The 25,417-nt window shown below is 43.8% G+C and overlaps 1 protein-coding gene across 1 annotated transcript; it reads right to left on the bottom strand.

Moving 5' to 3' along the window:
- Nucleotides 1-1,200: 1,200 nt before the first annotated feature.
- On the bottom strand, nt 1,201-21,486 carry LOC120997660 (zinc finger protein 271-like). The gene is made up of 7 exons (XM_040427854.1): nt 21,100-21,486; nt 20,645-20,803; nt 19,380-19,481; nt 18,057-18,207; nt 17,203-17,448; nt 1,710-2,948; nt 1,201-1,625 (listed from the first exon to the last, which is right to left on the bottom strand). The coding sequence occupies exons 1-7, from the start codon at nt 21,484-21,486 to the stop codon at nt 1,201-1,203; spliced, it is 2,709 nt and encodes a 902-aa protein (XP_040283788.1).
- Nucleotides 21,487-25,417: the final 3,931 nt, after the last annotated feature.

Genomic DNA, 25,417 nt, shown 5'->3' on the forward strand with positions numbered 1-25,417 from the left:
GGCCAAACCCGAACATCCAGGTGTCTGCTCAACTCTAGTTATAATAAGAAAGAGGTGATGGAAATTGGAATTGAGGTTGGAAAACCCCCCCAAAAAAACAGGACATCAGACAGGTTAAAAAGAGGGATAAGCAAAAGAAACAATTTGTGTATGTTTCCAAATATGATCGACATTCTAAAATAATAAAAAAGGTTATTCTGAAATATTGGGGGGGTACTAAGACATGATCAAAAATTTGGGAGAATGTTTGTTGATAACCCCCTTTTTGTCTCTCTGAATAACATGCTGATTAGAAGTGACATGCACCCTAAAAAAAATGGAAAGACAGAGTTTCCTTGCAACTCAGAGGAGGGGTACTTTTCCCTGTCTGAGCTGTGCGAATTGTAGTGCTATAATTAAAGATGACGCTGTAGTGCACCCCACACAGGGAGACAGGCTACAAATTAAGGATTTTGCAATGTACGAGACATGTAATGTCATATACTGCTTGAAATGCCCATGTGGTAAGATATGTTGGGCAAACATCTCGGGCTATACGGATCAGAATCAATGAGCATAAGTCCAGCCTTAGGAAGGAACTCAGAAGAGAGAGTAAGATGGATACAGTGGAGGTGAAAAAACAAGGTAAAACTATGGTCGCCCAACATTTTTATGATCGGGCCCATCAGGTGTCAGATTCTGGAGGTGGTAAAAAGTGGAGTCCATGAGGAGGATAACAGTAGGAGATTGTTACAAAGGGAGACCTTTTGGATAGTGAAACTCGAGTCTTTAATACCTAAAGGGTTAAATGAAATTTGTAGCTTTAGTGCATTTATATGATTGATCACTTTCATGTGTTAGGGTTATTTATAGCTATGCATTTTGTATAAAACAATGTGGTTTGTATATATGCATCCGCTGTTGGTGCTATAAAAATCCCACCTCCCCCTCTACCTGCATGCATGAGTAAGGAGGAGTGTTCTCCCGAAACGTCGCGTGGAGGGGAGGAGGTGTGAACGATGTCTGTCTCAGCGTCCCTCATGATGTACCATTTTATATTGGAATGAAGTAAAAAGAAACAAAAGGTTTATCAGCGACTTGTAAGCATGATTTCTGTTGCTCACTCGCATACAATATTGGCACAATGAGGTAAAATGAACATACATGTCTGCAAGTTTCAAAGACTAATTTATTTGTAAAACATTATTCTTACACAAAACGTCAACATGTCTTCTCTTTTGTGTGGAGTCTCTTATGTCGATCAAGACTTAATTTCTTAGTAAAGCATTTCCCACATTCTGAACATATAAATGGTTTCTCTCCTGTGTGAATTCTTTTATGTTGATCAAGGCTTGATTTCTGTTTAAAGCATTTCCCAAATTCTGAACATGAATGTGGCTTCTCTCCTGTGTGAATTCTGAGATGTTTAGTAAGACCTTTTTTTTCTATGAAACATTTTCCACATTCAGAACATGAATATGGCTTCTCTCCTGTGTGAATTCTTTTATGTAGATCAAGGCTTGATTTTCGGTTAAAGCATTTCCCACATTCTGAACATGAATGTGGCTTCTCTCCTGTGTGAATTATTTTATGTAGATCAAGGTGTGATGTCTGGTTAAAGCATTTCCCACATTCTGAACATGAATGTGGCTTCTCTCCTGTGTGAATTCTGAGATGTATAGTAAGACCTTTTTTTTCTATGAAACATTTTCCACATTCAGAACATGAATATGGCTTCTCTCCTGTGTGAATTCTTTTATGTAGATCAAGGCTTGATTTTCGGTTAAAGCATTTCCCACATTCTGAACATGAATGTGGCTTCTCTCCTGTGTGAATTCTTTTATGACGATCAAGGTGTGATGTCTGGTTAAAGCATTTCCCACATTCTGAACATGAATGTGGCTTCTCTCCTGTGTGAATTCTGAGATGTATAGTAAGACCTTTTTTTTCTATGAAACATTTTCCACATTCTGAACATGAATACGGCTTCTCTCCTGTGTGAATTCTTTGATGTAAAAGCAGATATGATCTATCTGTAAAACATTTACCACATTCTGAACATGAATATGGCTTCTCTCCCGTGTGAATTCTTTTATGTATATCAAGGGATGATTTCTGGTTAAAGCATTTTCCACATTCAGAACATAAATATGGCTTCTCTCCTGTGTGAATTCTTTTATGTAGATCAAGGTGTGAGGTCTGGTTAAAGCATTTCCCACATTCTGAACATGAATATGGCTTCTCTCCTGTGTGAATTCTCTCATGTGCAACCAGATGTAATCTATCTGTAAAACATTTACCACACTCTGAACATGAATATAGCTTCTCTCCGGTGTGAATTCTTTTATGTAGATCAAGGCTTGATTTTCGTTTAAAGCATTTACCACATTCTGAACATGAATACGGCTTCTCTCCTGTGTGAATTCTGAGATGTTTAGCAAGACCTTTTTTTTCTATGAAACATTTTCCACATTCAGAACATGAATATGGCTTCTCTCCTGTGTGAATTCTTTTATGTTGATCAAGGCTTAATTTCTGGTTAAAGCATTTACCACATTCAGAACATGAATATGGCTTCTCTCCTGTGTGAATTATTTTATGACGATCAAGATATGATTTCTTGGTAAAACATTTCCCACATTCTGAACATGAATACGGCTTCTCTCCTTTGTGACGACTTCTGTGTACAGAAAGCTCTGACTTATATCTGAACTGTTTTCCACGTTCCTCACAATTAAACATTTTATCCTGTTTCTGCCTTATATTTGGAGTAATAATCTGTGATTGATCAGTAGAAGAATCCTCATGTTTAGGATGATTATATGATAGATTTGATGGCTCTGCATTGTGAAGTCCTGGATGTACATTACAGGTAATGACGTTTTCTTCTGAAGAGCGCTGCCTGGTATCTTCATCATAATCTAGAGATAACATGATGATGTTTCCTTCAAGCTTCTCACAGGGATTTTCTGTTAAGATTAAGAATAGATTTTATGATTTATTGTTAAAACTTTTTGATAAATGTATCACATTCCAAAGAGGCTGGATTCACATGTAACAGACATATCCATCTATGTTACGTGCACATGTATCTATGATGCTGTGAGTTGATGTCAGCTGAACCTGTGGTCGGGACACATGTGCACCATACAGATGGATAATATGTCCGTAATAAGCTCATGTGAATCTGGCCTTAGGATGGAGAGACACATACAATATAAAATACATTTTTTGTGCCAGAAGTCAGAAGTGAATCCATCAGGAATGTGAGGAATACATCCTTCCCTTTCTCTGCAATGTATTTCCTGTCGAAATTTAAGGCTGACTCTTGAACGTCTCCTGAGTTTCTACAGTTTGCATATTGAGGATCTACTTGCAGATTTAGCCTAAATCAATGAAGCGAATTTGCGCAAGGAAATTGTAACAGGAGGAAGGAGGTCACTTATTTCTTGCTACAGTGTGCGGATAAATAATCTACTAGATGATCGATTCAGCCTGGAGTATGACACAGAATGTGTTCTGAAGTCAGGACGAAAAAAAAAAGCTAATCAGAACATAAGCTAACATGTTTTAGTGACGTCCCAGATTCTGGTCTGCACTCAGTAACCACCCCACCCCCCTCAATACTGGGACATTAACCCTTTAATGTTCTGGCAATTTTCAATTTTCGTTTTTTTACTCCCAGCCTTCCCAAAGCCATAACTCTTATTTTTCCATTCACATAGCTATATGCAAGCTTTTTTGTTGCGGGACAAGTTGTACTTTTTAATGGAACCATTTACGGTTGCATACAATGTAGTGGGAAGTTGGGAAATAAATTCCAAATGGTGGGGTGGAATTATAAAAAAAAATAAAAAATTATTTCCAACAAAGTTTTATGGGTTTTAAATTTTACAACATTTGCTATAAGGTAAAACTGACCTGTTACTTCCATTCACCGGGTCACTACGATTATAATGATATCAAATGTGTATAGTTTTTCTTGTGTTTTAATACTAGGGGGGGGGGGGGGGGATGAAACATTTTGGAAATAAAAACTTTTTCTTTGAATCAGCATATTCTTACCATTATTTATGATTCATTTAGAATAAAATTATTCTATGCACGGAGCTGTACGAGGGCTCATATTGGGGCATGTATGCATTGGAGTCTAGTAGAAAAACACTGTGCTCCTATGGTTCTGACTGGTACCTCGGATCTGAAGCAGAGTTTAGATCCAAGTTTTAAAGTCGTTTTTCACTTCAAATGCCGCAGTTATTCCATGAACTCTTGCGAGACTTTGCAAATAACTGACTTCGCCTTATCGGAGGCCGTACATTTTAATGCTGTACAGAGACGGATCTCCGTACAGCATTAAAGGGGTTGTCCAAGTCATATTTGTCCTCAGGATAGGTCATCAATATCAGATCGGCTGGGGTCCGACACCCGGCCGATCAGCTGTTTGAAGATAAGGCAGGCGCCCCGTGCCTCCGGGGCGCCTGCCTTATCTTCAAACAGCTGATCGGCCGGGTGTCAGACCCCAGCCGATCTGATATTGATGACCTATCCTGAGGACAAATATAACTTGGACAACCCCTTTAATCCGACGTTTTGAGGGAAGCGACTTCGGATCTAGGATCCGCTGTTCGCTTCACTCATCACTATTAGCAATAGGGGGATGTTATCAGTCATTCCATCCTTCTGGATATCTAGTGTTCAGTACGCCTCTCGTTCAGTCATCTTCTTTTCTGAATCCCCCTCCCCATCATTTAACTTTTTCAGTTCCCATACCTCTAAACCATCTGTGTTGTTTGTGTGATGTTGTATGAAATGTTTGGAGGCCGAGGAAGGGTTAACTGCATTTTTGCTGGTGACAAATGCTTCCGTGTCCTCTCTTTTAGGGCTCATGAACACGACTATTGGCATTTTTGCATGTCGCAAACTGTGGATTTGCAGAACATGGATACCGCTCTATGCGTTCCGCATTTCGCAGAACTGAAGGTCCTGCCCTCTATAGAATAGTCCTATCCTTGTGCGTAATGCGGGGAAGAATAGGACATGTTCTATTTTTTTTGCAGGGCCACGGAACAGACATATGGATGTGGACACATGGTGTGCTGTCCGCATCTTTTACAGCCCCACTGAAGTGAACGGGTCCGCATCCGACCCACAAAAAATGCTGATCAGATGCGAACTAAAAATATGTGTTTGTGTTCATGAGCCCTTCAAAGGGCAGGTTGTGCAGCCCACGTACTGGACATTGCATTAAGTGCAAGTTATTGGACTAGGAATGTAGTGTCCTCTGTGGTGCAAGATTAAGGCTACTTTCACATCAGCATTTTTCCTTTCCGGTATTGAGATATGTCGTAGGATCTCAATACCGGAGGAAAACACTTCAGTTCTGTCCCTTCATTGTCAATAGGGACAAAACTGAACAGAACGGAGTCACCAGATTACATTCCGTTCCATTTGGTTGCGTTCCCATGGCGGACAGAAAAACGCTGCATACAGTGGTTGTGTGTGTGTCATGGGATAATGTGTCTGAGAAAACGGATCCGGCACCCATTGACTTACAATGGTTTTGGCGCCGGATCCATCTTGGTTATTTTAAAGATAATAGAACCGGATCCGTTCATTACGGATGCAGACAGTTATATTATCCTAAAGGAAGTGTTTTTGCAGAACCCTGCCAGATCAAGAAAAACCGCAGATGTGAAAGTAGCCTTAGGGCGCATTCACATGCACGTGGTTTGGTTCCGCATCCAAGCCGCATTTTTTGCGGCTCGGGTGCAGACCCATTCACTTCAGCAGGCCGCAAAAATGTGGACAGCACTCTGTGTGCTGTCCGAATCCGTTGCTCCATTCTGTGGCCCCGTGAAAATTATAGATCATATCTTATTCTTGTTCGTTTTGCGGACAACTATCGGCATTTCTATAATGGGCCGCCTGTTCCGTAAATTGCAGAAGGCACACAGGCGGCATCCGTGTTTTGAGGATCCGCAAACAGGCTCTCAGGGATTATTCTCCCCACCACAGCATGAACCGGAGGCATCTCCTCCTTCCCCAGACACCGGGAATAATGAGCCCTCACTACTGCGCATACCGGGGAGAAGCAGCGCAGACCTCTCAAACACCCTGATGTGGGGGATTCAGCCGTACCGCTGACTTCCCGGACGTGGCATGCGCCATCTTTGTCCTCTACCAGCAGTACGGAGAAGCAGAGACTGTCTCTCCGGTGCCTCACCAAGACTCTCTTCGGTGGCCCCTAACCTGGCCCAATTCCAAACATCAAGTCAACCCGCCTCGGGTACGTTGCTTAACCCCTTAAGGACACAGGTACGCCCTGATGTCCCGGTACTTAAGGACACAGGGCGCACCCGTACGTCCTGTGTAGTTTTGATCACTGCCGCACGACCGGCAGTGATTGGAACGGGGTGCCTGTTGAAATCATTCAGCAGGCACCCTGTGACAATGCATAGGGGGGTCCCGAGGATTGCTGACACTCGGATTCAAACGGCTGACATCTGTGCCTTCTCAGGCATCCTGCTTTCCATGGTGCTGAACAGATCTGTGCTAAAGGCAGAGATCTGTTCAGACAAAGTGTAAGTGAAATACAGTGCAGTACACTATATAGTGTACTGTACTGTATTATACAGACATCAGACCCACTGGATCTTCAAGAACCAAGTGGGTCTGGGTAAAAAAAAAAAGTGAAAAAAGTGAAAAAAGAGTAAAAAAACAAAACAAAAAAACAAACAAAAAAAAAAAACATTTATCCCGGATTAAAAAAAATAAATGAAAAAAATTCCCTATACATGTTCTATATCACCGCGTCCGTAACGACCTGATCTATAAAACGGTCATGTTACATTCCCCGCACAGTGAACGCCATAAAAAATAAAAAAATAATGATTAAATTGAAATTTTGCCCACCAAAAAAGGTAATAAAAGTGATAAAAAAGTTGTATGTACGCCAAAATAGTACCATTCAAACCGTAGCCTCATCCCGCAAAAAATGAGCCCCTACATGAGACAATGGGTTTCAAAAATGATATTATTGTGTAAAACCTTAATAAATAAAAAAAAGGTACACATATTAGGTATTGTCGTGTCCGTAAGAACCTGCTCTGTAAAAATATCACATGATCAAACCCCCTCAGGGGAACAACGTAAAAATAAAAATGATGTAAAAAAAGCCATAATTTTGTCACCTTACATCACAAAAAGTGTAATAGCAAGCGATCAAAAAAGGTATATGCACCCCAAAATCATACCATTAAAACAGTCATCTCATCCTGCAAAAAATGAGACCCTAACTAAGACAATTGCCCAAAAAATAAATAAATATGGCTCTCAGACTATGGAGACACTAAAATGATTTTTTTTTGTTTCAAAAATGATATTATTGTGTAAAACTTAAATTTAAAAAAGTTAACATATTAGGTATCCCTGTGTCCGTAACAACCTGCTCTATAAAAATAGCACATGATCTAATCTGTCAGATGAACATTGTAAATAATAAAAAATATAAACGGTGCCAAAACAGGTATTTTTTGGCAAATTTTCCATTTTAATCCATTTATTCCTGTAATAAAGCAAAGGTTAACAGCCAAACAAAACTCAATATTTATTGCCCTGATTCTGTAGTTTACAGAAACACCCCATATGTGGTCGTAAACTGCTGTACGGGCACACGGCAGGGCGCAGAAGGAAAGGAATGCCATATGGATTTTGGAAGGCAGATTTTGCTGGACTTGTTTTTTTGACACCATGTCCCATTTGAAGCCCCCCTGATGCACCCCTAGAGTAGAAACGCCAAAAAGTGACCCCATTTAAGAAACTACACCCCTTAAGGTATTCAAAACAGATTTTACAAACTTTGTTAACCCTTTAAGTGTTCCACAAGAGTCAATGGCAAATGGAGATGAAATTTCAGAATTTCTCTTTTTTGTTACTTTGCTTCACAAAAAGTGTAATATAGAGCAACCAAAAATCATATGTACCCTAAAATAGTACCAAAAAAACTGCCAACTTATCCCGTAGTTTCCAAAATGGGGTCACGTTTTTGGAGTTTCTACTCTAGGGGTGCATCAGGGGGCTTCAAATGGGACATGGTGTAAATAAACCAGTCCAGCGAAATCTGCCTTCCAAAAACCACACGGCGCTCCTTTCCCTCTATGCCCTGACGTGGGGCCGTACAGTGGTGTACGACCACATATCGGGTGTTTCTGTAAACCGCAGAGTCAGGGCAATAAATAGTTTTGTTTGGCTGTTCACCCTTGCTTTGTTAGTGGAAAAAATGGATTAAAATGGAAACTTTGGCAAAAAAATTTGAAAATTGGGTTTTTGAAAATTTCAAAACATTTTCAAGATTTGCATCTAAACTTCTAAGCCTTGTAACGTCCCCAAAAAATAAAATGGCATTCCCAAAATGATCCAAACATGAAGTAGACATATGGGGAATGTAAACAAATAACTATTTTTGGAGGTATTACTGTGTATTATAGAAGTAGAGAAATTGAAACTTGGAAATTTGAAAATTCTTCAAAAATTTGGGTAAATTTGGTATTTTTTTTATAAATAAAAATTATTATTTTTTACTCCATTTTACCAGTGTTATGAAGTAAAATATGTGACGAAAAAATAATCTCAGAATGGCTTGGATAAGTAAGAGCTTTTTAAAGTTATCACCACATAAAGTGACACTGGTCAGATTTGCAAAAAATGGCCTGGTCCTCAAGGTGAAATAAGGCTGTGCCCTTAAGGGGTTAAAGGGGTTGTCCGAGATATTTTTTTGTTCTATGTTTCTAACTAGGCAAATGTAACAGCTTTCCAATTAACTCACTTTATCTCCAGTGGCTGGTTTCTCATATTTCACCGAGGGTCACATGAACTATGATGTCAGCTTCTCTCCCTGCTCTGATGTTCGTGCACAAGCCCGAGAGATCTGTACACGAGACTTCACTGTGCTGGCCACGCCCCCCTGCACTGCCGGCTGCTGCTTATTGCTCTCTCCCAGGATTTTTAACCCCTTCAGCTGCACAGACAAGTGTTTACTGTGTAGCTGCGGGCAGTGAGGAGACAAATGCTGGGCACAGGAGCTGATAGAGAAGTTCTGCAGAGCATTGCAGGTAGGGGGAAGATCCTGTGTGTATCAGCAGTGTCATTGTACAGCTGGGACTTGTAGTCCTACACATACAATATGCTGCTGAGTCTCCCAGCCGGCAGATGTCACTCAGGGCAGTACTTGTATTCACTCCCTTAGCACTACAGGGGGAGGGGCACAGATGGTTGTTGTTGCAAGTAAACAATGGGCCAGAAGAGAACCAGGGAAATGAGGAAATAAATATTTTTTTGCTTAAAACTTGCTTAGCTTAGTGTGAGAGAGTGACTGGAAAAGTAGTAGAGAATAGTTATATTTCGCCTAGGTTTCTTTCATATACCATGTACTACGCTACAGGAGGTGGATATCAACTAGGAAACCTGGGTGAGATATCAGAAATCCAGGAAAAGATGGTCTGCCTTAGCAAAACATACATGGTGTTGTCGGGCCTGGATTTTAATGGAATGAGGATGCAGGTTGGTAGCGGGGCTCCTCATTCCCTTCCTGTCCAGAACAGGTTTCATATAGAGCTCTCAGCCAGGTGATGGAGCTCAGCTCATTTCTGGGCTATGAAGGTTTGCACTATGAGCATGTCTGGGTGGGGACTGGTTGAACTGACTGGCTTTCACCATTGCTGCTGAAGTCTGCTAAAGCAACAAAAAGGACACTGAGTTTATTTTGAATTGTGTCGTGTGGCTGGTAGTAGGCCGCCCATATAGAAAGGGTAATTTTATGTTTAGTTAGTGCTCAGCCGAGCAGGAATTTATTTTGCATCTTTGCCTGAATGTAAAGGCCTTATATTTTGTTTGTGGATGAGAATAAAGAAAACAGGCAAACCCCTGTGTGAACTGTGCCATTGTGTCACTGTCTCTGACTGCTGTGCCTACTACTATGGAGCTGACCTTCACATTAGTTATATATCACTGACCATCAGATTTACAGTGCTATATTATTATTTTTTTTCCGTAACTCGGACAACCCCTTTAAAGAGAAGCTAATTGAAGTCAGCAAATCCCTACACGCTGATCTACAAGCTTTGATCTCCCCTATTCAGGCCACCATCCAAGGCCTTCTTCCCAGGGTGTACCATATTGAAAATAAAATGGGAGGGTTTGCATCCTCCCATAATCAATTGGATGCACATACTGAAATGTCATAAGAGCTAGAGAAAATAAAGGCTAAGCTCAATGATTTGGAAGACATATCCCGCAGAAACAATATAAAGTTTAGAGGAATCCCTGAAGATATCGCTAATGAAGAACTCAAACAATATCTCTGATTGTTATTTCAGGCCCTCATACTGACTCTCACAGCTCAAGACCTGGTTATTGATAGGGCCCACAGGGTTCCAAGACCCAGCCATCTCTTAGCCTCTATCCCGAGAGACATGCTGGCGAGGATTCATTATTTTCACATAAAGGAACAGCTACTAGAGGCGTCCAGAATAAAGGGTACCCTGCCGGCCCTTACCATACCATCAAGCTATTCGCTGATCTTTTGGCTGCCACATGAAAGAACATCGCCAACTGGCCCCTGTCATGCTGGGGTTAAGAGATCATAAAATCGCATATCGCTGGGGGGTTCCTAGTTAAGCTATTAATAAACAAAGATGGCTCCTGGCATATCATCAGTTCAGTGGACGCTGGCAGATCTCTCCTATCTTCTTGGAACATTGAAGTTGCTGACTACCAGAAAGAGAAACCTCCAGACCCCCACCATCTTTCCGAAGGAATGGCGCTTGGTGGAGTCTGTAAGAGGCACCAAACATTGAAGCCTATCCGTTCTACTTGGGTGTATATAGCTGCTATGTCCAGAAGTCAAGAAGTTTGTGGCTCCTGACTACACGGAATTGACTTTACCCTACCAAATGTGGCAGTTTTTAATACTGCTTAGATTTCTCTGTTTTCTGTTATATTGTTATCCTTTTTATGTTTTATCCCACCTTTTCTCAGCTACTGGATGTTCTCCAAAGATACCAAAGAGTTGCTCCCGACATCACTAGGGCTAAGTCTCCTACCCTGGACAACCTGGTTAATGTAATGTTTAGCTTCTCTTGTATGTACAATGGTTATTAGGATTGTATCACTAAATGTAAAGGGCCTTAAAAGCCCTCCGAAGAGAACCTTTATGTGGAAGGAGGACCTAGACTTCAAATGCGACATACTTTGTGCCCAAGAAACTCATATAGTAGCGCAAGAAAGTTACTGAATTCGCCACCCCAAATTTCTGATAATTATTCAATCAATCACACTTTACCAAAAAACAGAGGGGAGTTCTTTTAGTTTTCAGAGATACACTCGCATTCACCCCTATCTCGAAAATTGTAGATGAGGCAGGCAGATACATCATACAGGTATGCCTCATTAATAACGTCCATTACAAATTAGCTTTCTGAACAAGCTCCTCAGGAAAATTGATAAAGTCAAACAGGGTCAACTTCTGCTCTGTGAAGATTTCAATTTAACTCCCGATCCAGACCTAGATTCCTCAGCTTCCTCCAGGCATAAACTTTAATCCCTCCAACGATGGATCTCTTCGGAGAAATTCTATATTTGGCGCATACAGCACCCACAGGAGAGGGACTACACCTTCTTCTCTGTTGTCCATCAGAACTACTCCCGCATAGATCTGTTTCTGCTCTCCAGATCATTACTTCAGAAAGTTTTAGAAACCTCCATAGGAGTGATAAAATGGTCAGATCACGCAGCATTTACTCTATCACTGCAAGAGACCCAATTCCTCCACCCACCACTCTCTCTGGCGTAACAACACCTTTCTAGTGGCACATTATACAGAGCGGATATAGAAGCTGCATGGCAGGAGTATTTCCGACATAATATTGGGTCAGTGTCATCCCCCTTTTCGTTATGGTCGGCCCATAAAGCACTTATGAGAGGAATTTATATTAAATTGGGTTCTGCGGCTAAAAAAGGCAGGGATAAAAAGATCTCAGAGCTGTTGACCAAAATAGAAGATCTTGAGAGGAGAAATAAGATTACCCCCCTATACTCAAACAACCCGAGAGACCTCAGGCTCCAAGTTAACCTATCAGGTACGCCCTGATGTCCTGGTACTTAAGGACACAGGGCGTACCTGTACGCCCTGTGTATTTCCGATCACCGGCGGGCGGTGATCGGAACTGGGTGCCTGCTCAAATCATTGAGCAGGCACCTTAGTACAATGCCAAGGGGGGTCCTGTGACCCCCCTACCCCCCGGTGTTAGCGATCGCAGCAAACCGCAGGTCAATTCAGACCTGCGGTTTGCTGCATTTCTGGGTTATTCGGGGCTCTGGTAACCCGATAACCCGGAATAGGACGGTGATTGGTGGTGTATTATCACATTACCTATCACCGTCCTGCGATCCCCCTTTTAGGATCGCTTCCGATTGGTCGGCTGGCCAGGTGGGCAGGAGAGAGAGGAGGTCCGTGGAGCAGGAGAGAGAGGAGCTCGGCTGTATTGCAAGTTGTTTTGTGCCATCAGGCACAAATCTGTGTTTTTGGGAGAGGTAGATTAGGCAGGAATAATGAGGGGGAGTTAAGGGGTTGAGAATCAAACAGTTTTTTTTATTGTGTTGTAACACCGGATTGGGTGTCTGGGGTCCACAGCACTCAGCTGTGTGACCCTAGACCCCCCCCCAGGGGTGCTGCAGCTTGGGATTTTCAAATTTTTTTAGTTTTTTTTTTCTGTTAGGCTTAGGGTAAGTACGTGAACACCCATCCCCCACATACACTGAATAAAGTTTTTCACGCATGCACACACACACACACACACACACACACACACACACACACACACACTCCCCTATGGCCCGCCTTGCCTCCGAATCAGAGAGTCCCAGTGAGGACGAGGATGACCCCACTTTTCTCTTGTCATCCGCGTCCTCCTCATCATCTAGCAATGATGATGAGCCCCCGAGGCGGTGGAGACGCCGCCAGGCGGAGCAAGGGGACCGCCATGCCAGGGACATTGTGGCCCACACTAGTACGAGCAGCTCTGGGGCTCGTACTAGTTTTCCAGCCCACCACATAAGTCCACCTGAGTTCCCTACCGGTGAACTTGTCTGGTGTACCCCAGAGCATTTTGAGCCTGTGATTCCTGATTTTGTTGGCCAAGCAGGAATCCAGATTCCCACAGTGGGCTTCACTGAATATGACTTTTTTTTTTTGAGAATCTGATGGTGGAGCAAAAAAGTCATATGCCCCCCTAAATAGTGCAAATAAACCGTCCCCTCATCCCGCAAAAAATGAGCACCTACCTATGATAATTGGCTAAAAACTAAAAAAAACAAAACTGACTCTTAGACTATGGAGATACTGAAATGTTTTTTTTTGGTTTATAAAAGGATAATATAGTATAAAACCTAAATACATTTTTTAAAAAGTTGACATATTGGGTATCGCCACGTCCGTAAGAATCTGCTCTATAAAAATACCCAATGACCTAACCCCTCAGATGAACACGGTCAAAAAAAAAAAAAAAGTGCCAAAACAGCTATTTTTGGGCAAATTTTCAATTTTAAACCGTTTTTTCCAGTAACAAAGCAAGGGTTAACAGCCAAACAAAACTTAATATTTATTACCCCGATTCTGCAGTTTATGACCACATATGGGGTGTTTCTGTAAACTGCTGTACGGGCACATGGCAGGGCGCAGAAGGAAAGGAACGCCATATGGTTTCTGAAAGGCAGATTTTGATGCCTTATTTTTTGGGCACCATGTCCCATTTAAAGCCCCCCTGATACAGCCCTAGAGTAGAAACTCCATAAAAGTGACCCAATCTAAGAAACTACACCCCTCAAGGTATTCAAAACTAATTTTACAAACTTTATTAACCCTTTAGGTGTACCTCAACAGATGATGGCAAATGGAGATGAAATTTCAGAATTTCTATTTTTGGTAACCCTGCCTCACAAAAATGTAATATAGAGCAACCAAAAATCATATGTACCCTAAAAATAGTCCCAACAAAACTGCCACCTCATCCCGTAGTTTGCAAAATGGGGTCACTATTATGGAGTTTCTACTCTAGGGGTGCATCAGGGGGGCTTCAAATAGGACATGGTGTAAATAAACCAGTCCAGCAAAATCTGCCTTCCAAAAACCATACGGCGCACCTTTCCCTCTACGCCCTACCGTGTGCCTGTACAGTAGTTTACGGCCACATATGGGGTGTTTCTGCAAACTACAGAATCAGGGCAATAAATATTGAGTTTTGTTTGGCTGTTAACCCTTGCTTTGTTACTGGAAAAAAATGGATTAAAATTGAAAATTTGGCAAAAAATTTTAATTCTGAAATTTCATCTCCATTTGCCAAAAACTCTTGTGGAACACCTAAAGGGTTAACAAAGTTTGTAAAATCAGTTTTGAGTAACTTGAGGGGTGTAGTTTCTAGAATGGGGTCATTTTTAGGTGGTTTCTATTATGTAAGCCTCACAAAATGACTTCAGACCTGAACTGGTCCTTCGAAAGTGGGTTTTTGAAAATTTCAAGATTTGCTTCTAATCTTCTAAGCCTTCTAACGACCCCAAAAAATAAAATGTCATTCCCAAAATGATCCAAACATGAAGTAGACATATGGGGAATGTAAAGTAATAACAATTTTTGTAGGTATTACTATGTATTATAGAAGTAGAGAAATTGAAACTTGGAAATATGCAAATTTTTCCTGATTTTTGGTATATTTGGTATTTTCTTATAAATAAAAATGAATTTTTTTGACTCCATTTTACAAGTGTCATGAAGTACAATATGTGATGAAAAAACAATCTCAGAATGGCCTGGATAAGTCAATGCGTTTTAAAGTTGTCACACATAAAGTGACTGGTCAGATTTGCAAAAAATGTCCGGGTCCTTAAGGTGAAAATGAGCCCGGTCCTTAAGGAGATAAAGACTGCCTTCTATATAGATATGAGCGGAACTTACAAAAAGTCAAAGCTAGATATTACTCGCAAAATAACAAAGCTGGTAAACTGTTGGCTCAACGAGTAAAATCCCAAAGAACCAAATCCAGAATCCCTTATAAAAAGTCACCTTTAGGCTTCATTCACACGTCCGCAAATAGGTCCGCATTCGTTCCGCAAAATGCGGACACATTCATTTTCTATAGGGACGGAATGGATGCGGACAGCACACAGTGTGCTGTTCACATCCGCATTTGCGGAGCGCGGCCCCGATCTTCGGGTCCGCAGCTCCGCAAAAGATAGAACATGTCCTATTCTTTTTTTTTTTTTAACTTCTTTATTTCTATTTTGCAAAAGTAACAAAATTATTGCATGTTGAATCACATACAGTAGGAAATAATAGTCGGACCTAAGCCGACTGACATCATGGAGCAAAATCCAACAATACACAAACAATTACAACACATAAGTCTGTGTTTGATATTCAGCCTGCGGTGACAATAAAGCACCTTGATTCATCTGACAGAAATCATATAAAAATCACAGGGCCAAGAAGACATGGCCTCAGCATGAAATTAAAAGAAAAATCAACAATCAACAACATGAATGGGGGGGGGAGCACAGGACAAGGATACAAAAGGGAATAATGGGACAAAGGATTAAGGTAGCGGGGGGGAAAAGTGAAGTGTACAGGAATGTCCAGACGAGATTCTCAAGCCAGCTAATTCCGATACTCCGAGGAATCTTGGAAGGTGAACCAGGGGGTCCACATAGTAACAAAAGCCCTGTTACTACCTTTCAAAGAGGCTGTGAGTACCTCCATTCTCCATATCTCTTCAACCTTCTGAACCCACATTCCCATGGAGGGAGGAGAGACAGACTTCCACCTCGCAGGGACACAAGATCTAGCCGCTATAACCAGGTGGCGCAAACAGGATCGTCGAAATAAGATCAACGGTAAGTCCGAGAGAAAGAGTAAAAAAAACTCTGGTGTGTTAGGTATTGAAAAGGGGAAAATGGAAGCCAGGGTCTCATGAACAGATTCCCAGAAAGGTTTGATTTTGTCACATTGCCAGAAAATATGCAGAAGTGAACCTAGGTGGGAGTCGCATCGCCAGCATAGAGGAGATGCCGACGGGAACATTCTCTGGAGACGAGTTGGAACATAATACCATCTCGACAGCAATTTGTAACTGGCCTCCTGATACTTACTGGCAATGGATGATTTATGGGTAAATTGGAAAATCCTAAGCCACTGGTCGGAGGAGATATCCCTCTGCAAATCCTGAGCCCATTTGGCTGAGTAAGAGGGGAGATAGTCCGACCCCGACGTTACCAATGCCTTGTAAAGTTCTGAGAGAGAGTGCCGATAAAGGCCGGAGCCAATACATGTTTTTTCAAAAGGAGTGAGTGCCGTATCAGACCCCTGAGAGGGAGGGATAGAAGAAAGGAAGTGGTCAAGCTGCCTGGATCTCCAAGGACCTAGAGGGCAAGGATCAGTCTGTCCTAATAGTTCCGAGTAAGTGAGCCACCTACCGGAGGTTCTAAAGAATGGTGCCCGACACCTGCCGCTCGATCTCAACTGTGCAAACGGTCCCCCGGAGCTACCCGCCGGGAAGTCCGGATGTCCCAAGACAGGGAACATCGGGGAGGGCGTGGGGAAGATCGTAGAGATCTGTTGATATTTACGGAACTGAGTCAGGGTAGGGCCTATGAGAGGATGAGAGGAGAGGTCACTAGGAACTTTCCTATCTGTCCATGGCAGTAGGGCCAAAGGAGTCTGGGACGTAAATTGCTCAATAGAGATCCATTGTTTGAACATGGTGTGTCGGGACCAGTCTACCACACGTTAAAACATAGAGGCTGCATAATACTTCCTTAGGTCAGGAATCCCTAAACCCCCCTTTTCCTTTGGCACATGCAATAGGGATCTAGATAGTCTTGAGCTTTTCCCAGCCCACAGAAATTTAAAGAGGTCACGATGTACAATAGAAAAGAAACTGGCCGGAATGTGGATGGGGAGGGTCTGGAACAAATACAATAGACGTGGAAGGACATTCATCTTAAAAATGGAACACCTGCCGAACCACGTATAGAGGCCTTTGGACCACCTCTTAAGATCTTCTCTGATCCGACTCAGGAGGGGGGTACAATTTCTTGGGAATAGCTCTCGCAAATCTTTGGGGATCATCGTGCCCAAGTATTTAATGGCGCCTGTTGTCCAGCGGAAAGGCAAGGAACCTGCCAGTTCAGCTTCGAGAGCAGGTGAAATGGAGACATTAGGCGCTTCAGACTTCTGTAAGTTAATTTTCAGATTGGACAAGTTATGGAATACTTTGAATTCCTCAATTAGGTTGGAGAATGTGACCCGAGATTTGGTAATCATAAACATCAGGTCATCTGCATATGCTGCTATCTTAAACTCCTTATCTCTCACCATCAAACCAGAGATATCAGGGTTTTTCCTTATAGTTCTCAGGAGAGGTTCTAGAGGACAAAAATTAGAGGAGATAAGGGGCAACCCTGGCGCGTACCATTCCTAATCTCAAAGGGAGGCGAGAGGACACCATTAACCTTTGTGGCTGCCGAGGGGGAAGAATATAAGGAACGGATCCATGTCAATAGAGAACCCTCCACACCCACATGGTTTAATACTGCAAATAACCATGGCCATCCAACCCTGTCAAAAGCCTTTTCGGCATCCGTGGATAGGAGACATCGGTTGGAACGTTGAATCTTGGCAAGATGGACCAAGTTCAAAACTTTTGTGGTGTTGTCCCTCGCCTCCCTTGAGGGAATGAAACCAACCTGATCTAAGTGTATAAGGTCCGCCAGGAAAGGGGTCAGGCGGGTGGCCAAGACTTTTGCGAAAAGCTTAATGTCTACATTGAGTAGAGATATGGGCCGGTAACTAGCACAAGCGGTCGGGTCCTTACCTTCCTTATGGATAACAGTAATGTGTGCATGCGACATATCTTTAGGGAGAGGGACTCCGGAACTTAATTTATTCAAGGCATTGGTAAGGGGAGTACGCAGAAGGGGGAGGAATCTCTTATAATAAGAGGCCAGTAGGCCGTCTGGGCCTGGAGCCTTACTAGGCTGCATTGACTTCAAAGCCTCCTCAATCTCATCAGCGGTAAACGGACTGTTCAAACTCTCAAGGGCCGCACTCAGCAGTTTGGGTAAACGCGACCTAGCCAAATAGGAGCTCATGGCAGAGTCCAGGGCCTGATTCGTGTGACTGGACTGAGGAAGATTGTATAGACTCTGATAAAAGTGGGAAAAAACTTCTGTGATAGAGTCAGGGTTGTGTAGTACCGGTCCCCGCGATGGAGTAATGCGTGGGATGTAGTTCCTTGCCCTTTGTTCGCGTAAGGATCTAGCCAGGAGTCTACCACACTTATTGCCATATTCAAAAAAGTGTCTCCTACCCTACGAAAGGAGGTATTTTGTACGAGTATCTAGTTTATCTTTAAGCTTGCACCTTGCCTGTGTGAGCTCAGCTCGAACAGATTGTGCATGAGAGCGTTTGTGGATCTGTTCCAGATCGGAAATGTCCTTCAAATCTGGGAAATTTCCAATGCCCTCTCCTGTTTACGCCGTGCCCCATGTCTGATGAACTCCCCTCTGATCACGCACTTATGCGCAGCCCACACCATGAGGGGGGAGGCATCATCTACCAGGTTTTCTTCAAAGTAGTGTGAAAGGGCCGAGTCAATACCCTGCGCCACTTCCAGATCCTGAAGTAAGGACTCATTAAGACGCCATCTCCAGGATCGGGGCGAAGGCAGAGGGGATTTCAGAGAGACATGTAGCATGGCGTGATCCGAAAATGTAATTGGGTCAATAGAGGAAGAGGTAATGAGGGGTACTGCCGAGTGTCTAAGCAAAAAATAATCCAATATGGAGTATACATCCCTAGGATTAGAATAAAATGTGAAGTCCCTGACCTCAGGGTTAATCACTCGCCACACATCCACCAACTGATGAGAATGAAGGAGGCTCCTGATACGGCAAATGTATGAGTAAGGGAGATGAGAGGAGCCCTTGGAGACATCCACCAATGGGTCCAGGGCTACATTAACATCCCCTCCGACCAGAAGCGTGCCCTCAGCAAAGCTATCCAATTTAGACAGTATTCCCGTAAGGGCTCTCAATTGCTTCGTGTTGGGCAAGTACACATTGGCCAGGGTATACAACTGGCCCCCTATTTTACCCTTAACGAACAAAAATCTGCCAGTATCATCAGCGCTAGAGTCTAAAAACTCCCAGGGGGCGGATCTAGCAATGAGGATACTCACACCTCTCGATTTAGAATCACTATAGCAGCTATGATAAGCGTCAGGATAATGGGGGGAGCTAAATTTCGGCATAGTATACCTGCGGAAGTGAGTCTCCTGAATGAAGGCAATCTGTACCTTTTTACTCCATAGGAGCCGGAGAATGGAGGAACGCTTCACAGGGGTGTTCAGCCCGTTGGCGTTAATGGATGAAAAAGTGATCTCCGACATGGTCCGGACCTATGAAAAACAGAAAGCCGGGGTGGGGGGGATATATGAGGGGAGGGAGAGAGAAGGGAACAAACACAAGGATGGGTAAACACCACTAGGGAATAGACAAACAAATGTAAACACGCCTGTAGGGGCAAAGTATCAGAACCAGCTATTCCAGTTCAGATAAAATTGCAAATCAAACAAATCAAACAGTGGAGAAAGCAATCCACTATGAGACTCTTGGGTGGCCCAGAAAAAGAGCCAACCAAGACTCACGGACCTAGTGGGGGGTGAAGAAGAGCACTCCGTAAAGCTGCCCTTTCCCCCGGCCCAGTAATTAAAGCAACAACAATATCAAGTAAGGGAGAGGGTACAAGGAACAGGCCGCCGCCCCTGAATTATAGGGTACAAACAACAAGAACATCTAGGCAACATCCTGCTCCCCTCACCACCCCCCACACTGGCACAATATCAGGTATTGTAATTGAAGAGCAGGGGATATAATCAGCCCCTATGAACTAGAGCGATTTGAACCGAAGTAGTCCTCTATCCAGGTGAGGGTGGGACTGAAGGACGAGCTTGGCGGGGACCATCAGGCAGACGTGAGGGAGGCCCCCCCAATGGGATTGAGAGAACTGGGACATCCAGCTAGTCCGGTAGGGAGATGAGAGGACAGTCCAGGAATTGACTGAGCTCACCCGCCTGGTCTGGGGAGTGTAGAGCAAACGAAACACCATTCTTGCGGATGATTAGGTGAAAAGGGTGGCCCCAGCGCTACGTGGCCCCAGCGTTTGTGACAATCTGCAGAAGGGGTTTGAGCGTACGTCTCATGAACAAAGTTCTCCTTGACACGTCCGGTAGAAGTTGGATCTGGCATCCTCTGAAAGGGATAGGACCCTGTCTCCAGGCCCATTGCAAGAGGTCCTCCTTTTCCCTAAAAAAGTGAACTCTGCATAGAACGTCACGAGGAGTGGAATTCTCTGAACGTCTAGGGCCCAGAACCCTATGAACCCTGTCAAGTTCAATAACAGATTCCTCCGGTTTGTCAAGAAGCGAGTTAAATACCGCAGACACCACCTTCCTCAAATCGGCAGACGGGACCTCCTCCGGGATCCCACGGATTTTAATGTTGTTTCGCCTGCCTGTTTAGTTCCATGTAGTTCTGATGAAATTTGGGCTTGCGAAGTTACTTGGGTGGAGATAGATGTTAAGTCCGCCTTGACCTCAGCAATAGCCTGATCATGTTTGGCCTCGACCCTCTGTATGATCACCTCCAGGTCTGCCTTGGTTGGGAGTGCACTCAGCAATGACCAAATGTCCTTCAGCTTGGGGCGTTTAGCAGGTTTTCCCTGAGAAGAAGAGGCAGATGACGATTCCCCCGATGAATCAGAGGCAGCTGACGGATGGAATATAGCCGGAGTAGAGGGGGGGTCAGGCGAGTGAGTCTGGGCAGGCCGCCACCTCTATACATTGCCTGCACACCACTCAGGGCCTGTAAATCAGGAGCGTGTGTCAGGAGCCCTTGCGTGTCAGTGGGTTCCCCCGACTGTGGGACAGGAGTTCCTAGGTGACCGAGAGGGTGCTTTGGGGCTGGTAAGGCATTGGCTGGTAGCCTAGGTGGGGATTCGCGGCATGTCGCACTCACCGGAGTCGGAACGGAGGTCCTGCCAGAGTCCATAGGCCCGTGGGCAGACGCAGGATGCGGCATGAGTGGATCGTCTCCAGGCGCGGCAGAAGGTAAGTGGACCCTCTGTTGTGAGGCTTGTGGGATAGGTCCCGGTGAGCCTACCGGCAATACAGGCGCCTCCATCTCTTTCGGATCATCCGCCGCCATCTTAGGCCATGAAGCTGCCTGGACATACGATTTCCTGCCCGGCCCGTACGTATGGTTCACAGGCGCGGAGGATACAACCGGCCAGTCCGAGGACAGTGAGAGCGGTGGCGGAGAGTCCGCTTGTAACTGCAAGGTACCTCCATCTCCTGGCAGCGAGGGAGCGGTCTGCAGCGCGGCTCCTTCTTCCATCGGCGCCATCTTGGTGGGGACTGGCGCGGGAGCCGGCGCGGCCATAAAATATCTCGAAATGTTAGGATCCGAGGACATAAAAGTAGACCCACGGCGGCCCGAGCGTCTGACCATGTTTTTTAAGCCAGTAGCATCGGAATCGCTGCTCAATATCTTGATTATAAGGGCCAAGGGTCCGGGAGCTCTGTAACGTGCGTGTTCACCGCTGCATGCTCAGGCCGCGCCCCAACATGTCCTATTCTTGTCCGCAGCTTGCAGACAAGAATAGGCATTTCTATAGAGGTGCCGGGCAGGTGTGTTGCGGATCCGCAATTTGCGGGTCCGCAACACACCACGGACGTGTGAATGGAGCCTTAGACGGCTGTAAAGTCATGGATCCACAAGGCATAGCTGATAGTTTCACAAACTATTACTCCTCGCTTTACAATCTGAGCCCGCCCACAAATCCTATTTCAAGCCCCTTCGGTGATATCAAGGCCTTTCTGAATAGCCTCCACCTCCCGACAGTATCCGCAGAACAAGCAGAATTATTGGGGACTCCACTCACTGAAACAGAACTTCAAAAAGGTCATAAACTCCCTTCCAATTCACAAAGCCCCTGGGCCTGATGGCCTATCAAATTGTTATTACAAATCCTTCTTCCTTACGCGAGTCACTCCAGATGGGATTCGAAATGGGTAGCTTCCCAGCAGAAATGCTCTCCGCAGTCATAGTGACCATCCCGAAACAAGGTAAATCCCCTGACTCTCCACAAAACTTCAGGCCTAGCTCTTTACTAAACACCAAAATAAAAATGTATGCTAAAGCCCTGGCTAACCGCTTAGCACCCATTTTACCGTCCTTGATTAACTGACCAATCAGGCTTCATCCAAGGTAGACAAATTATAGGGAAGACAAGAAAAGTCATGAATATTGTAGACTACATCGAGAGGTCAGGTCTGGAAGCGGTCTTGGTGACCCTTTATGCCGAAAAGGCATTTGACCGCATTAATTGGTCTTTCACATTCTCTGTGCTCCAGATAGTGGGACTCTGTGGCCATTTCCTGGGGGCAGTGAAAGCCTTATAAAGCACCCCCTCGGCCCGTGTATATGTTAATGATACCTTGTCCTCCTCATTTACAATTACTAATGGCACCCGACAGGGTTGCCCCCTCTCCCCCCTCATATTTATCATGTCCATCGAACCTCTAGCACAAGCTATCCGCCTCTACGACCAAATAAAAAGGGATAGACATAGGCGGAAGAACCCACAAACTCTCTCTATATGCAGACAATGTCATACTCACTCTCAGCTCCCCAGATCAATCATTACCTACAGTAATAGAGATTATTCGCCAATTTGGAGAACGCTCCTATTACAAAGTCAATGAGCAGAAATCCCAAGCCCTCCCCATTAATATAAAGACCTCTTCCCTGTTAAAATTACAATCCAGTTTCAACCTAGACTGGCAAATTGAACAGGTCCAATATCTAAGCACAAAGGTCACCAAAACAACCAAACAACTATATTGTGCCAATTACTAAAAGAGGTGGAAACAGATCTCGCCCAATACAGCAAACAAGAAATATCCTGGGTGGGCCGCATAGCGACCTTCCAGATGTTAACTCTCCCTAAGATATTATACAAGTTCAGAACAGTTCCTACCCTGATACCGCAGGCCTTTTTTAATTGCATTAACAGATTATTAAATAAGTTCATTTGAACTCCCAAGAGACCTCGGATTGCACTTAAACTACTGACGAAGCATAGAAAGGCGGGCGGTCCAGGGCTCCCTAACATATAGGATTACAACCTTTCCACCCACATGAGCTTTATGAAAGAATAGTGGAAAGGAGATTTGCAACAACACTGGCTCCACATAGAATCAGTTGTTTCTCCAGGCCATACTTTAGAGGCTCAGCTCATTGTCACTCTGGATCATACACTCCCACTTGGAGTCCTCCCGAGCTTTCTTCGTATTTCGACATCACTGCGAAGAACCTTCCACTCAAAAACTTCCAAATCAAGCTTTCCCTCCACTCATATGCTCCATTGGAGACACTTACTTTCTTTATTCCGGGCTTAGAGGTTGCTAACTGGGTAAATAGGGGTCTCGCTCAGGTATCACAACTTTTTGATTCCGCCCAACTTAAGCAATTCTCTTCTATACATGAACAATACCAAATACCTCACGAGGATTTTTACATGTATCTTAGACTGAGACATTTCTTTCAAAACAGCGACTCCCTTATGGTAGTGACATGCAAAGAGATTCTAGATCTTTGGAATACCAAAAGGCCCCTCGCCGAATAGCTTAAAGGGCTTCTGTCACCCCACTAAACTCTTTATTTTTTTTATTTTTTGGGTACTTATAATCCCTATACTGCGATATATCCATACATTATGTTATTAATCATTTTCGTTCAGTAGATAATGCAAAAAACATACTTTTATAATATGCAAATTACCTGTCTACCAGCAAGTAGGGCGGCTACTTGCTGGTAGCAGCCGCAAAAAACCGCCCCCTCCTCCTGTTGATTGACAGGGCCAGCAGCGATCTCCTCCGCCGGCTGGCCCTGTCTGCATTTCAAAAATCGCGCGCCTGTCTTGACTCGGCGCAGGCACTCTGAGAGAAGGAGGCTCGCCTCCTCAGCACTCCCTCAGTGCACCTGCGCCGATGACATCACCGAAAGAGAAGACGTCATCGGCGCAGGCGCACTGAGGGAGTGCTGAGGAGGCGAGCCTCATTCTCTCAGAGTGCCTGCGCCGAATCAAGACAGGCGCGCGATTTTTGAAATGCAGACAGGGCCAGCCGGAGGAGGAGATCGCTGCTGGCCCTGTCAATCAACAGGAGGAGGGGGCGGTTTTTTGCGGCTGCTACCAGCAAGTAGCCGCCCTACTTGCTGGTAGACAGGTAATTTGCATATTATAAAAGTACGTTTTTTGCATTATGTACTGAACGAAAATGATTAATAACATAATGTATAGATATATCGCAATATAGGGATTATAAGTACCCAAAAAAAAAAAAAAAAGTTTAGCGGGGTGACAGAAGCCCTTTAAGGAATATTTATGATATGCTTGAATCCAAACACAAATTTGCCAAGTCAACCCCCTTCCTCTCATGGGAAAAGGAATTGGGTAAAACATTCTCAGATCTTAGCTGGACATCCTCACTCTCTTTCATTTCCGCATCAATTACCTGTGTCTCCCACTATGAAGCAGCTATCAAGACGATGCTCAGATGGTATCTCATCCTGGATAGATTGAGCCATATTTACCCGGGCACTTCCGACCTATGTTGGAAAGGCTACGGGTAGAGAGGATCCCTCCTACACACCCTCTGGTCATGCCCCAAGCTCCAAAATATCTGGGACGATAGCTTTACTCTCTCACTGGAGTCCAGACTAGTCCATCCCCAGAATTGGCTTTATTATTTCATGACATATCAAACTTCCCGATTAAAGCACACATAGTTATGGCTCACATTCTGTTGTCCACCAAGCTAGTCATAATGAGGTACTGGAAACCCCCAACAGTCCCCCGATTAGGAGAGGTGGTTGACTTGGTAAATACTTCTTGTGCATACGAAAAAATGATTGCCTATATGAACCATACTTATTCACGCTTTGAGACCTCTTGGAGATCTTGGCTAACGTCTACTTATGCAGTAATACCTAGCCAATGAAGCTCTTGATATTTTCCAACAACTTGAGATCGCTGAGAATTCCTAGTTTGAAGGTTTTATTCTTTTACGTTTCTCTTCCATGAAACAAGTTGGTTGTAGTTTATAAATCGTAAATAGAACTACTATTATTGGTATCTCATTAACGTAGAAAAACTTTTGCACATGTACTTGATGTATATTAAGAGATGTACAATACTACTAAGATGTTTTATAGACTTTGTGTAATGTTTTGATTACTTCAAAAACCCAATAAAAAACTATTGTCTTAAAAA

This window comes from Bufo bufo, chromosome 4 (genome assembly GCF_905171765.1).
Source record: "Bufo bufo chromosome 4, aBufBuf1.1, whole genome shotgun sequence".
NCBI lineage: Eukaryota > Metazoa > Chordata > Amphibia > Anura > Bufonidae > Bufo > Bufo bufo.

Bases quoted from the DNA above. Each gene is read 5' to 3' on its own strand.
- LOC120997660 (XM_040427854.1), bottom strand. From the start codon at position 21,486: ATGGCGCCGATGGAAGAAGGAGCCGCGCTGCAGACCGCTCCCTCGCTG. The intron at 18,208-19,379 runs GTACAGATTGCC...AATCTTCCTCAG, and splicing joins GGCTCCTATGGAGTAAAAAG to TCCAGTCACACGAATCAGGC. The intron at 1,626-1,709 runs ATTCATGTTCTG...GAGAGAAGCCAC, and splicing joins TCACACAGGAGAGAAGCCAT to ATTCATGTTCAGAATGTGGG.